The sequence below is a fragment of the Rattus rattus genome, chromosome 13, assembly GCF_011064425.1.
Source record: "Rattus rattus isolate New Zealand chromosome 13, Rrattus_CSIRO_v1, whole genome shotgun sequence".
NCBI classification, from domain to species: Eukaryota; Metazoa; Chordata; class Mammalia; order Rodentia; family Muridae; genus Rattus; species Rattus rattus.
Genome location: NC_046166.1, coordinates 59,302,417 through 59,315,260, shown reverse-complemented (window position 1 = coordinate 59,315,260; position 12,844 = coordinate 59,302,417). Strand labels below are relative to the sequence as shown.

Below are 12,844 nucleotides of genomic sequence, written 5' to 3'. Positions count from 1 at the left end.
AGGGCGCCAGAGAGCCGACAAGAAGATGCGTCAGCTCTAGGGGGGCGTTGGGTAGTTTCTAATAGGGCGTTTCCGGAGCTGGAGCTGCGGCAGCGACAGTTAGCAATTTCTTTTAATTCATCCTCACGACCCCAGCAGTCACTCCGAGGACTTTGCACATTTCTCCAACACTTTTACACCCTGAGACCCCCTTAAGACCACGTGACCCTTGGAACCCGCAAAGAGCATAGATGGAGAAACCAGAAAAGTTACTTCTTCAGATAGCTTCAGAGTTTGGTTCCAGTGCCTGGGAGGAGTGGACATCAGAATTCTGGGTGAGACTCAGGCGGCCACATTTATGATGGGAGAGTAATCGGAACATCCAAGGAGCCCCGGAGTGGGGACAAGGGCTGCACTGAGAGAACTCTTGCCTTACCAGACAGCTACTAGCACCTCGCTTCTCTCTGTGCCCCAAATGTTAAAATTAAAGGATGAGGAAATTTGTTTTTACAGTCGGATCGGGTGGGTGATTCCGGCAGAGATCGCGGGAGACCTTGCCTCGAAAGACCCCCAAACAGTAGAATACACACAACAAACCTTACTATCGTAACATGTTATTAGCATATAGTTGTCCAAAGTAATGAGTTACATGTGACTTTTCATACACGTACCACGGGTCATATCTACTCTGTTAAATTTCATGTCCTCCCTACCAAAGGCCACCTTCCTTTTTCCCCATTGTCCCTTTCTCTTTTAATGTCTGAATTAAAATTTAATTGTTTATGGGTATGGGTGTTTTGCCTGCATGTATGGCTGTGCACCTGCACGCATGCCTGGTGCAGAAAAAGGCTAGAAGAGGGACTTGGATCCCCAAAACTGGAGTTAAAGAGAGCTGTGAGCTGCTATGTGGGTGCTGGAAATCAAACCAGGGTCCCCTGGAAGAGCAGCCAGTGCTCTTAACCACCGAGCCATCTCTCCAGCCTGTCTTTAAAATTTTAACCTAGAACCTAGATTCCAAATATGGAAGAGAGTATGCAAGTTTTGTGTTTCCGTGTTTAGAATGGACTCTCCACTTCTACCTACTTCTCTACTCCTTTATGGCTGAATAGAACTCCATTGTGTGTATTTAAAAAACCGCGTATGCGGGGTTGGGGATTTAGCTCAGTGGTAGAGCGCTTGCCTAGGAAGCGCAAGGCCCTGGGTTCGGTTCCCAGCTCCGGAAAAAAAAAAAAAAAAAAAGAACCAAAAAACCGCGTATGCATATATCTATGGGGTGGGCATGGTATTGCTCTGTAGTCCAAAATAGCCTGAAACTCACCGTGTAGCTCAGGCTTAAACTTCTGGGAACCCTTCCTCTGCCTACCAAATAGAGCCAGCACATCTGGCTTATATTCATGATACGCACACACGCACGCATACACGGACGTATGCACGCACGCACGTACGCACGCACGCATGCACGCATGCGCATCCTAACTGGTGAAAACCATTCTGTCCATGTGCTGGAGACAGAACCCGGGGATCCGCACATGCTAAGTATGTGTTCTACCACTGGGTCATGTCAACAAAAACTATTTGTACTGGTTGATTATGTGTGTCAACGTGATACAAGCTAGAATTATCAGAGAGAAAGGCACTTCAGTTGAGGGAATGCCTCCTTCAGGGCCAGCCTTAAGGCATTTTCTCAATCAGTGATCAGTCGGGGAGGGCCCAGCCCATGGTGGGTGGGGCCATCCCTGGGCTGGTGGTCCTGTCCTGGGTTCTATAAGAAAGCAGGCTGAGCAAGCAATACGAAGCAAGCCAGCAAGCAGCAGCCCTCCATGGCTTCTACATCAGCTCCTGCCTCCAGGTTCCAGCCCTGTTTGAGTTCCTGTCCTGACTCACTCCAGCGAGACTATGATCTAGAAGCCCGAGCTAAATAAATTCTTTCCTCTCCAACTGGCTTTCTGACCATGGTGTATCTCGTTGAAGCAATTAGAAATCCTAACAGCTGTTGTTGTGATTTTGTAGTGATGCTTTTGCCTTGTACATCAAGCAGCAATAGAAAGCAGGGGTTTCTCTGGACTACCTCAGGCTACAGAGCGTCCAGGAGGTGGCTGGGGAGTGGTACTGAGGACACACACACACACACACACACACACATACACACACACACACACACACACACACACACACACACACACACACGGGGGGAGGGAGCGCGGACAAAACAAACAAAAACCACATCTCTTTACTTCAAAGGAATAAGAAATAATTTATTTTGGAGCCAAATGTGACTGACCGACCACTGGGAACCGTGAGGCTAGATTATTAGCCCAGGTTCCATGGTCCCACGTGGAAATAGTTCATGAAGTTTTATAGGAACAGAACAAATGATGCCATCATCCAAGCAACTAAAAAGGTGCCTTTTGGGGCACATAGAGACACGGTTATTGACGGGTGGGGGAGTTCTCTGGGCCACAGAGGCTATCTGATATTTTTAGCCTTTGGAAGCTAATGGCAGGCTGAGTTAATAGATTCTAAAACATCTTCATCTATTAGTCACAGAATGTTAGTTCCAGTCCAGAGGTAGGCAAAGAGCGACTAATTAGGGGCTAAAACTAGTCCAAGGAAAGGTAATTAAGCTTTGGACCTGCAACATTCCAACCTCTTTACACAGCTGCAGTGTTACTCAGTAGGCCAATCTTGCAGACAAAGATGTTCCCCAGGAGTTCTCATCCACAGAGGGGAAGCCGGTTTGTGTCAGAGACTGTAGTTGGTACTCAGTTGACCGGTTATCATGTCCGGTGCGCTTGGAACTGTCTTTTCTTTCTGTTGGCTGTGACAAAAACACCATGACCAAGGCAACTTACTTCCGGTGGATCAGCGGCAAAGCCCAATACTGAGGAAGGCAGTGATAGGGCAAAAGTTGCTTACTTTCGGTAATATTTACTATTTACCTTTCTTAACTCTTGGCTACGTTGTAGCCCAAAAGTCACAGACTTCTGGTGATTAACACCTGCCGTTAGCAGCAGGGGATTAAGAAAAGGAGTTAATTACTCCGGGGCGTCTCACTGTGCTGATCAGTTAAAAAGGCGCAGAGCTTGTTAACCCTTTGTGAGCCAGAGGAAAAAGGAAAAGGCAGTCAGGCAGGCAGGAAAAAAAACTCACTCTGGATGAAGTAGAAAATAAGGCTTGACCCCACCTTTATTTCTGTTCTCAGTATTTACACTTTCTCTAAAAAATTACCTCATACAACTCTCAGGTAGAACTGTTACAACAGGATAATTGGTTACATGATTTTCCAAATACTTTTACATTCCCAAATGTTCATAGTAAGCTTAAGGCAATAATTCCTGTCATAGATTGATAAGGTTTAAAGAGTTACAACAGAATTGTTTACATGTCTTTCCATTAAGACCAGTGTCTCACTAAACATTATCTGTTGCCAGCCCTCATAAGTTTATTATAAGTTTAAAGCAGTATTTTTATTTCACAAGTTAGCATGGCTTTGTCAAGACACAATCATTTGCCTTGTGTCTTATTATTTTAAAGTTTTGTATAGATAAAGTAGTCAATATTTTATTTTCTGTCATTGCACCTACAATAAATTGTACACTCCCAGTTCTTTAGTTACCAGATAATGGGTTCACATCTAACCTAAGAGGGATGTTTTCCTTGATGGTAAATTTGTTCCAAGCCTGCTTTCTTTTTCTAGTTTAACTAGCCCGGGACACATGAAGGTTTGCAGAACTCTATTGTGGTCATTATTGTATAAAGGGCTGGAAATTATTTGTAGAAGCTTAGGAATTCTAAAAAATCATTATGAGGAATTGTGAAATCCTCAGTTTGTCTCCACAGCATTACTACATGAGTACATCTTCCTGTTGATCTGCAGAAAATCATTAGGATAAGTAACAGTGACAGGAAAGGCATGGCAGCAGCAAGCAGGCATCCTGGGATGAAGCCTCCTGGGACTTCGCCTCTTAGAACTCATCCATTGCAGTTATGCAAAATGGTGAGCCATCTCTAGGAAACTCATTTGAATGCCTTAGTCTTCCCTGGATGGCTTCTGACAATGGTAAAGAAGACATGTTGGCAGGAACGGTCGAGAGCTCACATCTTGATCCACGAGCCCAAGACAGAGAGAGAGAGAGCTAACAGAGAATGTCAGGGGCTTTTGAAACCTCAAAGGCTACCTTCAGTGACACATTTACTCCAACAATGCCGCACCTCTTAATTCTTCCCAAACCATTCCACCAATTAGGAATGGCATTCAAACTTATGAGCTTATGGGAGACCATTCCCATTCAAACCTTGACAGAGCCCTAAGTTCCATCTCTGGCAAACAGAATACAAATGTGGCTAATTATGGAGAATAATCTGTTTTTAATAGTTCAGGGCTGTTGGTTCCTGTTAGTCTTCTACAGCTGTGTATTGGTCATGGTTCTCTGGAGTCACAGAACTAAAGAATGAATGGATTCCCCCCTCTCTCGTCTCTCTCTCTCTGTCTCTCTCTCTGTGTCTCTGTGTCTCTCTGTGTCTCTCTCATACATATGTATATCCTCTCTCTCATATATATATATATATATATATGTGTGTGTGTGTGTGTGTGTGTGTGTGTGTGTGTGTGTGTACCATACCCCAGAGAGGTGTGGTCCAGATTAAAGGTGTGTCTTCCTGTCTTAATATTTGGATTAAAGAGGTTACCTTCCCTTCCTCAAGATCAAGATCAGAAGCCTGTGTCTTCCTGCTTCAGTCTTCCTACCTCAAAAGGTCCAGACTAGATGTAGATTTACCCACTTTCAAACCAAGGCAAATATCTCTCACATGCGTGCCCTCCCTGCCTGGACTGTAGTGCACTCCAGATATAGTCTAATTGACAGGCAAGAACAGCCATCATGGATTGTGTGGGGGCTTTCTCCATGCATTGTCCTAGCATGGCCTTGGGAATGACACTGCCATCCCTTCCTGTCCCTCTCATTGATGTTTCTCAGAAAGTCATCTGAGTTCAGTATTTTTCTCGCTGTTGCATGTACTGCCAGTTAGGTTGGTAACTGTGTGATTCTCGTGGCTGACAAGAGTCCATTTCCTGAAGCCCCCAGAAGCGCCACGTTTGTCTATGAGCTGCCAGCACATGCTTTCCTTCTGCTGCTTCTGGGCCGTGTGGTGGAAGAGCTGGAGGGGAGCCAGAGTCCGGCGAGCAGGGTGAGTGGAGCCTGGGTTAATTCAGTTAAGAAGTGAGGAAAGCCTGAGTTAAGGCTGTGGCTGATGGATAGAATTGCCAGATGCCCTCCATAAAAATACCAGGCTCCAGGCCAAGCTGGGGGAAGGGTGTTAGTAGGAAATAGGGGTATTGAAAATATTTCCTTAACTCAAACAATATCTTATATGCCAATGTAATCTATTCATTATGTTCAACAGTGATACTTCTTTTTTTACATTTTTTCCTTTTTATTGAAAATAGATCATTTTCCTCATACAAGTATATCCCCATTACACACAATCACATATACACATATGCACATACACACATACACATATGCACATATGCACATATGCACATACACACATGCACATACACACACATATACACACATACACACATATACACATATACACATATGCACATATGCACATGTATACATATGCACATGTGCACATACATATACACATACACACATATACACATATACATACACATATGCACATAGGTATGCAGTAACAATGAAAAAAGAGGCCACCAATTTGAAGGAGAGTTGGGAGGAGTAGATGGAAGGATTTGGAGGGAGGAAAGGGAAGGAAAAATGTTGTAAATAAATTATATCAAAATTGACCACAAATGAAAAGGATCGAATCATGGCAGGAGGAGGGGCCCACGAGGTTCTACCCTCTCTGAAGAATGATTGGCAGTTAATGTTCCAGGGGGAGTGATATAGCTGCTGCTGATTGCCCATGTAAATATCCTCCTGCCCATGATCATTCAAGGAACTCATTTAAATTCAGTGAGTCACAAATCACCCCACATCCAGCAAAGACACAAATAACAAAAGAACTGAAAGTAAAGGGGAGAATGGCTGGATGAGAGAGGGCACTGAGAGGTGAAAGGGGACAAAGTGCATCAGATACATGGACGGCATTTTCAAAGAGTGAGCAAACATTCTAACCTCCAGACACATAACAAGAAGAATGGCTGATTTAATGGGGGACGGGGGAGCGGACTCAATGTAGGATCAGTCCCAACCACTATTTGATTCCTGTGGGGCTGTATTTTTGTTTTTAATTTTCTGTCACTCGATAGAATAGCATGGGAAGTGTATCTTTACGACGTTTTTTTCTGGCTCTGAAACTTTTGTGTGACTGAAGAAAATTGGCTACCCAACTCATTCTTCTAGAATATATATGATAGTTATAATATATAAAATGTCATATGTACTGTATACTGTACACTATATAATATATAAATAAATAGATTCTATTATATAATAATATTATACTATTTGTAACAAATATAATATATATAGTGGGGTATGGTATATAGTATACTACTATATGATATATAATGTATTTAATTATATATTATATAACAGTATATAGTATATGCTATATAACTGTACTATAAATTATATAATATGTAATATGTGTGTGTGTGTGTGTGTGTGTGTGTGTGTGTGTGTGTGTGTGTCTCCAAAGATCACTTTGAACTTCTGATCTTTCCCCAGTGCTAGAATAGAACTCGGGTTCTTTATGTATTTTTATCAAAGGATTGAACTAAACTATTTCTCTTCTTTTTTTTTTCAGGTGATTTCTGGCTTCAACAAACGCTGGGCTGGAACTTGAACCCTTCGAGGTGCTGAGATTACAGGACACTACATCTAGTTGGACTGTTATTTATTCAGAATGGAGTCTCTCAGCTACTGAAACCATTAACTGGACAGCTCAGCATTCCACTCCTGTTGTATCTCATATTGCCACCAGGAGGCGCCGAACACTTCTAAGGTCCTTCAACAAGACTAAGGCTTGGAATATGGTCCTAACACAGGGCACGGTGGAGCACAGCCGTAGGCCCTGGGATAAGGTGACTAGGACGGGGAAGATGAGTTCCAGAGCAGCCTGGTGGGCTACAGAGCTAGGCCTTCAAAAAAAAAAGGGGGGGGATTCTAGACAGCACCACTTCCCCTCAAAGGTGTTTACTTTCTTAGGCTGGGGTGGATGGTTGGTGGCTTGGGAAATGTCTTAGGGTTTCCATCGCTGTGAAAAGATACCATGATCAAGGCAACTCATACTGAGAAGGCTATGCTGATTCCATCACAGGCTTCAAACTGGCAGTTCAGGAGACAAGGCCTAAATCTCTGTTTCTAAGAACTGGGCAAGTCCAGGCAAGTCAGACCTCAGAAGCTGCCCCACCACCTGGCCTGAGGCAAGGACAATGGGTCAGGAGCTGTTTCTAGACTTCCTCAGTTACTTCCTCAGTAATAGTTTCCAGACCTCTCCAGGAAGTTTCCAACCCCCACACCCCAGTCACAGAATGTCTGCAGAGATGGACCGGACAGACTAACATAGAGGTCACCGATCCTGGGATTCCCTAATGCGCTTTAAATCAGGCCTGCAGGCTCACTTGGTTGTCTCTCTGTCTTGGTAATGAGAGACCCCAGCGTGCTGGACTTATGCAGAATAAAAACACTCTTTGCATTTACATACTATTTGAGACCAGGGTATCATTCTTCAGTGAATCACGAATCCTTACGTTATAAAAGACAACAGTTAATTGGGGCTGGCTTGCAGGCTCAGAGTTTCGGTCCATTCTCATCAAGGGAAGCATGGCAGTGTCTAGGCAGTCATGGGGCTGGAAAAGGAACTGAGAGTTCCACATCTTGATTCGAAGGGAACTAAATGACGGGCATCCTCAGGCAGCTAGGAGTAAGCTCTCAGAGCCCACCCCCAAAGTGATGCACTTCCTCCAACAAGGCCACACCTCCTAATAGTGCCACTCTCTGGACCAAGCATCTTCAAACCAACACAGGGGAGTTGTCTGTTTAACAGGTTTGAGGAATGAAGTCAGTATGGAATTAGTGCCTACGAGGCCCGTAGCCTACTCTTAACCCATCACAGCTTGAAGAGTCTATCGTGGGATGAGCTCGAGAAGAGCTTGTTCCCAACATCCTCTTTTCTCTAATTCAGCTTGTTCCTTTGTAGTCTCACCCACAAGGTCACCTGTCCAACTCAACCCTGCCTTCCCCGTCATTTCTGCCCCACATTCTCTCTTACTCCCAGACTCTTGAGAGACAGGGCTTCTAGAACACCCCTGTCCTCGCTGGCCTGTCAGTCTTCACATTTTTAGTTTCGTAGCATGGCTGTTCAGTCTTCCCCCATCCCAGGGTTCAGGCTTCACGCTGGCAAAAGCAGTTTGCCTCGCATTCGAGGATGTAAATCTCCTTCAGTTTGACACCCAGCTGGAGAAAGGACTAGAAAGGCTGTCTCTTCCGCTGTCAGGTTCACGGGTGACAATCTGCAGATGGAATCCACAGCCCTGTTCAAGTCTAAACACTTCAAAGGAGGTTGACAGTCGGCACATGGGTATGTGTACTGCAAAACCCGGGCAGTATGAGTGCCTGGACACTCTTCAAGGACAATTCTATAAACCAAAAGCCCCTCCCCCTCAAACCATCCTCTCCTCTCTCTGGGCAACTCCCCTCAGAGAGGCTAGGAAAATATCCAGAGGTGGTGAGAGGATGCCCTCTTATCCCCAGGCTCAACCAAAACTTCCTTCTTTACCGAGGCCCATAGTTCGAAAGCAGTCTCTCTGCCAAGAAACCGTCTACAATTGGACACCAGAGATCGCACGCTGCATTGGGTTGGAAAGGAGAAAGTCATCTTTGGTATGCAAACATCCTGAGAAATAAAACCTGAGCTCCAGGAGCAGAGGGAGCTTCGTAAGCTAAGTCCAGTGCACAGGGAACGCCCATATGTGGAAATTCCTGTAGCTTGTCCTGTGGGCAATGTGAGGTTTTGTATCTCTTGGGCCCCCGAGCCCAGTCAATGCACTGCATGCTAAGTCACAGGCATGCTGAACTTTCGATGGTTAACTGGTGGTGCTGGAAATCAGCCTGATGATGGTCTCTGCTCTTGGAGTTAAAAAAAGAGCCGGCGTAATACTCTAGTCACTTCCATAGAACTCTCCCCCTCCGTCCCCCAAGAGAAACATGTCAGACAAGAATGGTTAAAAACTGAAGTGAGGAACAAAGTAACATCAAGAGACAGTTGTGACTCCAGTTTTGCTTCCAGAGGCAAATGAAGATTTCTGCAACCCAGGGAGGAAATGGGAAGATAGGGGGTTATAGAAACACATATGTGCGTATTGTATGCACACATCTATCAGTGTAACACAAGACATCTTGCCCCTTCCCAAACCAGTGCCCTGCACCTTTAGAAACACAGGCACATGAAGCGGAGAAGCAAAGCATTTGCTGATGTCAACGAGACCTTATTAAGTCATGCTAGTTTGTGGTATGAGAGATTGCTGGTCCAGGACACAGCAAGCCCCATCCTCCTGTAAGACACATAAGTAATGAAGGAGTGTGCTCCTTGCAACTAGATCCCAGAAGATTCTGGAAGGGCAGGGAGGAGGGAGAAGCAAAGACTTGACTTTTTTTCTTTTCTTTTCTTTTCTTTTTTTTTACACAGCCAAGCCTTTTGGTTTTGTCTGATGAGGATTAGGAAGAGAGAGGCAAGGATTATTCCTAATTTACTGCCCCTGTCAAAACACAGCTCCAGGCAAGGAAGCCAGCAAGTGGATCATGAAAGGCAAACAAACCCAGAGAAAAGAGAGCAGGGGACAAACCACATTCAATAATATTTATTAATTTGATTTTAAGTGGAAAAGGGACCCATCCCAATGGTTTGACTTCTTCCCGGGAACCCTGGAATTTCTCCCAAACCTTGAAGTCCTAAGAGTGAGGTAGATTAGAGCTGTTTGGTGCCTATTGTGAGAGATGGTCCAAGATGATGTTTAGAGAGCCCTAATGAGGAGCCAGGGACAAAACCTCAAACTTGGTCGTTCCCCCCCTCCCCCGCCTCCCCCGCCGGGTTTCCTGCTTTCCAACTAACCAGAGACGCAGAGACTGGGAACACAGAACCTGGAGACAGAGGGATTTGTGGAGACAAAAGTCATTCATGGGGTCAGGAAAGCAGTAGGAAGGGAGGTAGGTAAGGGTGCTTTCTTAGCCCTAAGCATCCAGCACAAACATAATAAGCAGGGTGGTGGTGGGAACGCAGCTCCTCCCAGGGCAGTCAAGCACGGGTGGCCTGATATCCCGGCTGCTGAGGTAGTAGCGAAGTTCAACGTGGATCCTAGACAACGTCTCTCAGAAAGAGAGAGAAGATGGCAAAACCCATTTGGTCAGATTTCCCCTTTACATTCTGTGGTCTAGTCATTGGTTCTGGAGAGTTGTGGTTCCTGGGAACTCACTCTGAGCAGAAATCAAGGGCTGTATAAAAAGTTTGCATCCATGGACGTTGCTTGTCTTTCTGTCTTAAAAAAAAAATTCTCCAGAAGTTCTGCAAAACGGAAACAATATTTCTTGGGGTAACCAGTCAAGGAGGTGTGGATCAAGCACTGGAGGTAAGAGGGGAGTGACTCAGGAACCCTGAACAGCATATTTACTTTTCAAAGATATAGGGATCATCCTGCACCCTCCCCCATCCCACCCTACACCTCTAATCCAGTCCCTGAGGGAGAAAAGCAGCTCAAATTCAACTCACAGGCTCCTTGCTAGATCTCCATGGTCCTTCACGTGGGAAATGGACGCTCACCTTCATAGCCATCAAACCTTTGAAAGAAACATGTCCATTGCTGTCTATGGATGTCCCAGACAAGTTGGTGACGCCTGGGCGCCTGGAGAATGGAACTAAAAAGATCCAAACTAGAGGCAACCAGAGAGGTCAGAAACCTGCTGGCAGAAACCTGTGGGGCTCACCTGGTCCCAAGGTGAACAATTTTCCCTTTCCTCCTTTGCCTCAGACCCAGGGATTGGATCCAATAAAAGGAAGGGCCCTAGATCCCGATTCTGTTCTTACTCCTTTTCTGTCCTCTCAGACAAAAGCCCTGTCTACACCTTCCCCTCCCCCAACCCTCAAACTCAAAACTAGAGACAGAGGCGTCCCCACCCAGACTCCGGTCCTCTGCCTGCGTCGCCTACCTGTTGAGCGGTGAGTTCTGCCTGGACGCAACAGGGCTAGCTGGGAAGGTGACCACGCGTGGCTCTTCCGGTCCACGGCCACCGTAGCTGCACAGAAGACGACGGAAGGCGTCGCGAAAGTCCGGGCTGCGGCAGTAGATGAGCGGGTTGAAGGCAGAGTTGGCATAGCCCAGCCAGTTCAGGGCGATGAAAACTCCGCCGGGAACTAGGGAGGGCCCCACGAGTGCGCGCAGCACGTTGGCCAGAAAGAAGGGCAGCCAGCACAGAGAGAAGATGCCCATAATGAGACCCAAGGTGCGCAGGGCGCGGTGTTCCCGGAGCGGTAGGAGGCGCGCAGGCCGCCGGCCGCAGGAGGGCCCTCCATCCGATGCCGTGGGTGTCCCGACTGTGGCAGGGGACGGAGAGCGCGACGGAGACCGCGGAGACTCCTCGGGCGGAAAGCGGCCCAGCTCCCGGCGCAGCAAACGCCGCTGGCGCTTAGCTACGACGAACACTCGAGCGTAGACGAAGAGCATCACAAGGAGGGGAAGGTAGAAGGAGACGGAGGAGGAGAGCAGCGCGTAGGGCATATTGGAGGCAAAGGAACAGCAGCGCGGATTGGAGTGACACTCCTGCGCCTCAGCGTCTGCCCCTACACGCCACCACTGGCTCATGATGGGCGCAAAGGACACGGTGGCGGACACGATCCACACCAGGACTACTGCCGCCCGGGCGCGGCGCTTGGTAACCAGCGTGCCGTAACGCAGAGGGTTGGTGACGGCTAGGTAGCGGTCTACAGCCAGGGCGCACAGGGTCTCGATGCTGGCAGTTACACAGAGCACGTCCACTGACGTCCACAGCTCGCAGCCCGTTGCGCCCAAGGGCCAGTGGCCAGTCAGCGCCAATGTGGCCCCTGGTGGCATTACGAGGAGTCCCACTACCAAGTCAGCTGTGGCCAGCGAAGTCACGAACACGTTGGTTATGGTCTGTAGTCTCGGCGTGCGGGCGATAGCTGTGATTACCAGCAGGTTGCCTCCCACCGTGGCCAGCGCCAGCAATGCTCCAGCCAATGCCGCTGCCCATGGCACCCCTGGCAACCCACTGGTGTTGGCTGCACTGGGGTCCAAGGTGGGGGCGTCTGACCAGAAAGCCAGAGAGCCGTTTTTGTGAGGCCACGGAGCCATCTCGTGTCGCATCTGGGATGGGAAGTTTTCCCCCCAGACCCGCTGGCTTAGGGAAGGGGACATTAGGGCTTGGGAGCGACTTTTCCAGCCTGGTCCATCTTCCCTAATTGTTGAGGTAAGTCTGTCAGCTTCCCTCCATCTCAGCCCCCACCCCCACACCCTAGAAGCCGGGAGGAGTGGCTGCTTTTAAAGGAGCAGCGTCCAATAGTCACCAGAGAGGCCTCTGGTGGGAATTGGAGGGTGGAGAGGGACGTCCTGCCTTGACACTCCCTTAGCACCGGTTTCCTGGAGCGCAGCAGCTCCTTCCTGGCAGAACCTGAGGCAACCCTGCAAAGAAGAGAAAACCTCCCACCCTACCCTTTACCCAACAAGGAAGGTGACCCTCCTGAAACAAACAAAAACATAAACGAGCAACCCAAAACATCCAAGACAGACCCTCTTCTGCTGGGATGCTCTCCCTAAAGTATCTTATTGTTCGAGATGGTCTTTCTATATGTTGCTCAGAATGGTCCGGACCTCCAGATC

The 12,844-nt window shown here is 47.3% G+C and overlaps 1 protein-coding gene across 1 annotated transcript; it reads right to left on the bottom strand.

The window, feature by feature from the left end:
• Positions 1 to 9,799: 9,799 nt before the first annotated feature.
• Adrb3 (adrenoceptor beta 3) lies at positions 9,800 to 12,539 on the bottom strand. Its single transcript, XM_032919211.1, has 3 exons — positions 11,157 to 12,539; positions 10,720 to 10,787; positions 9,800 to 10,515 (listed from the first exon to the last, which is right to left on the bottom strand). Exons 1-2 carry the CDS (start codon positions 12,380 to 12,382, stop codon positions 10,748 to 10,750), a joined length of 1,266 nt encoding a protein of 421 aa, XP_032775102.1. The 5' UTR covers positions 12,383 to 12,539; the 3' UTR covers positions 9,800 to 10,515; positions 10,720 to 10,747.
• Positions 12,540 to 12,844: the final 305 nt, after the last annotated feature.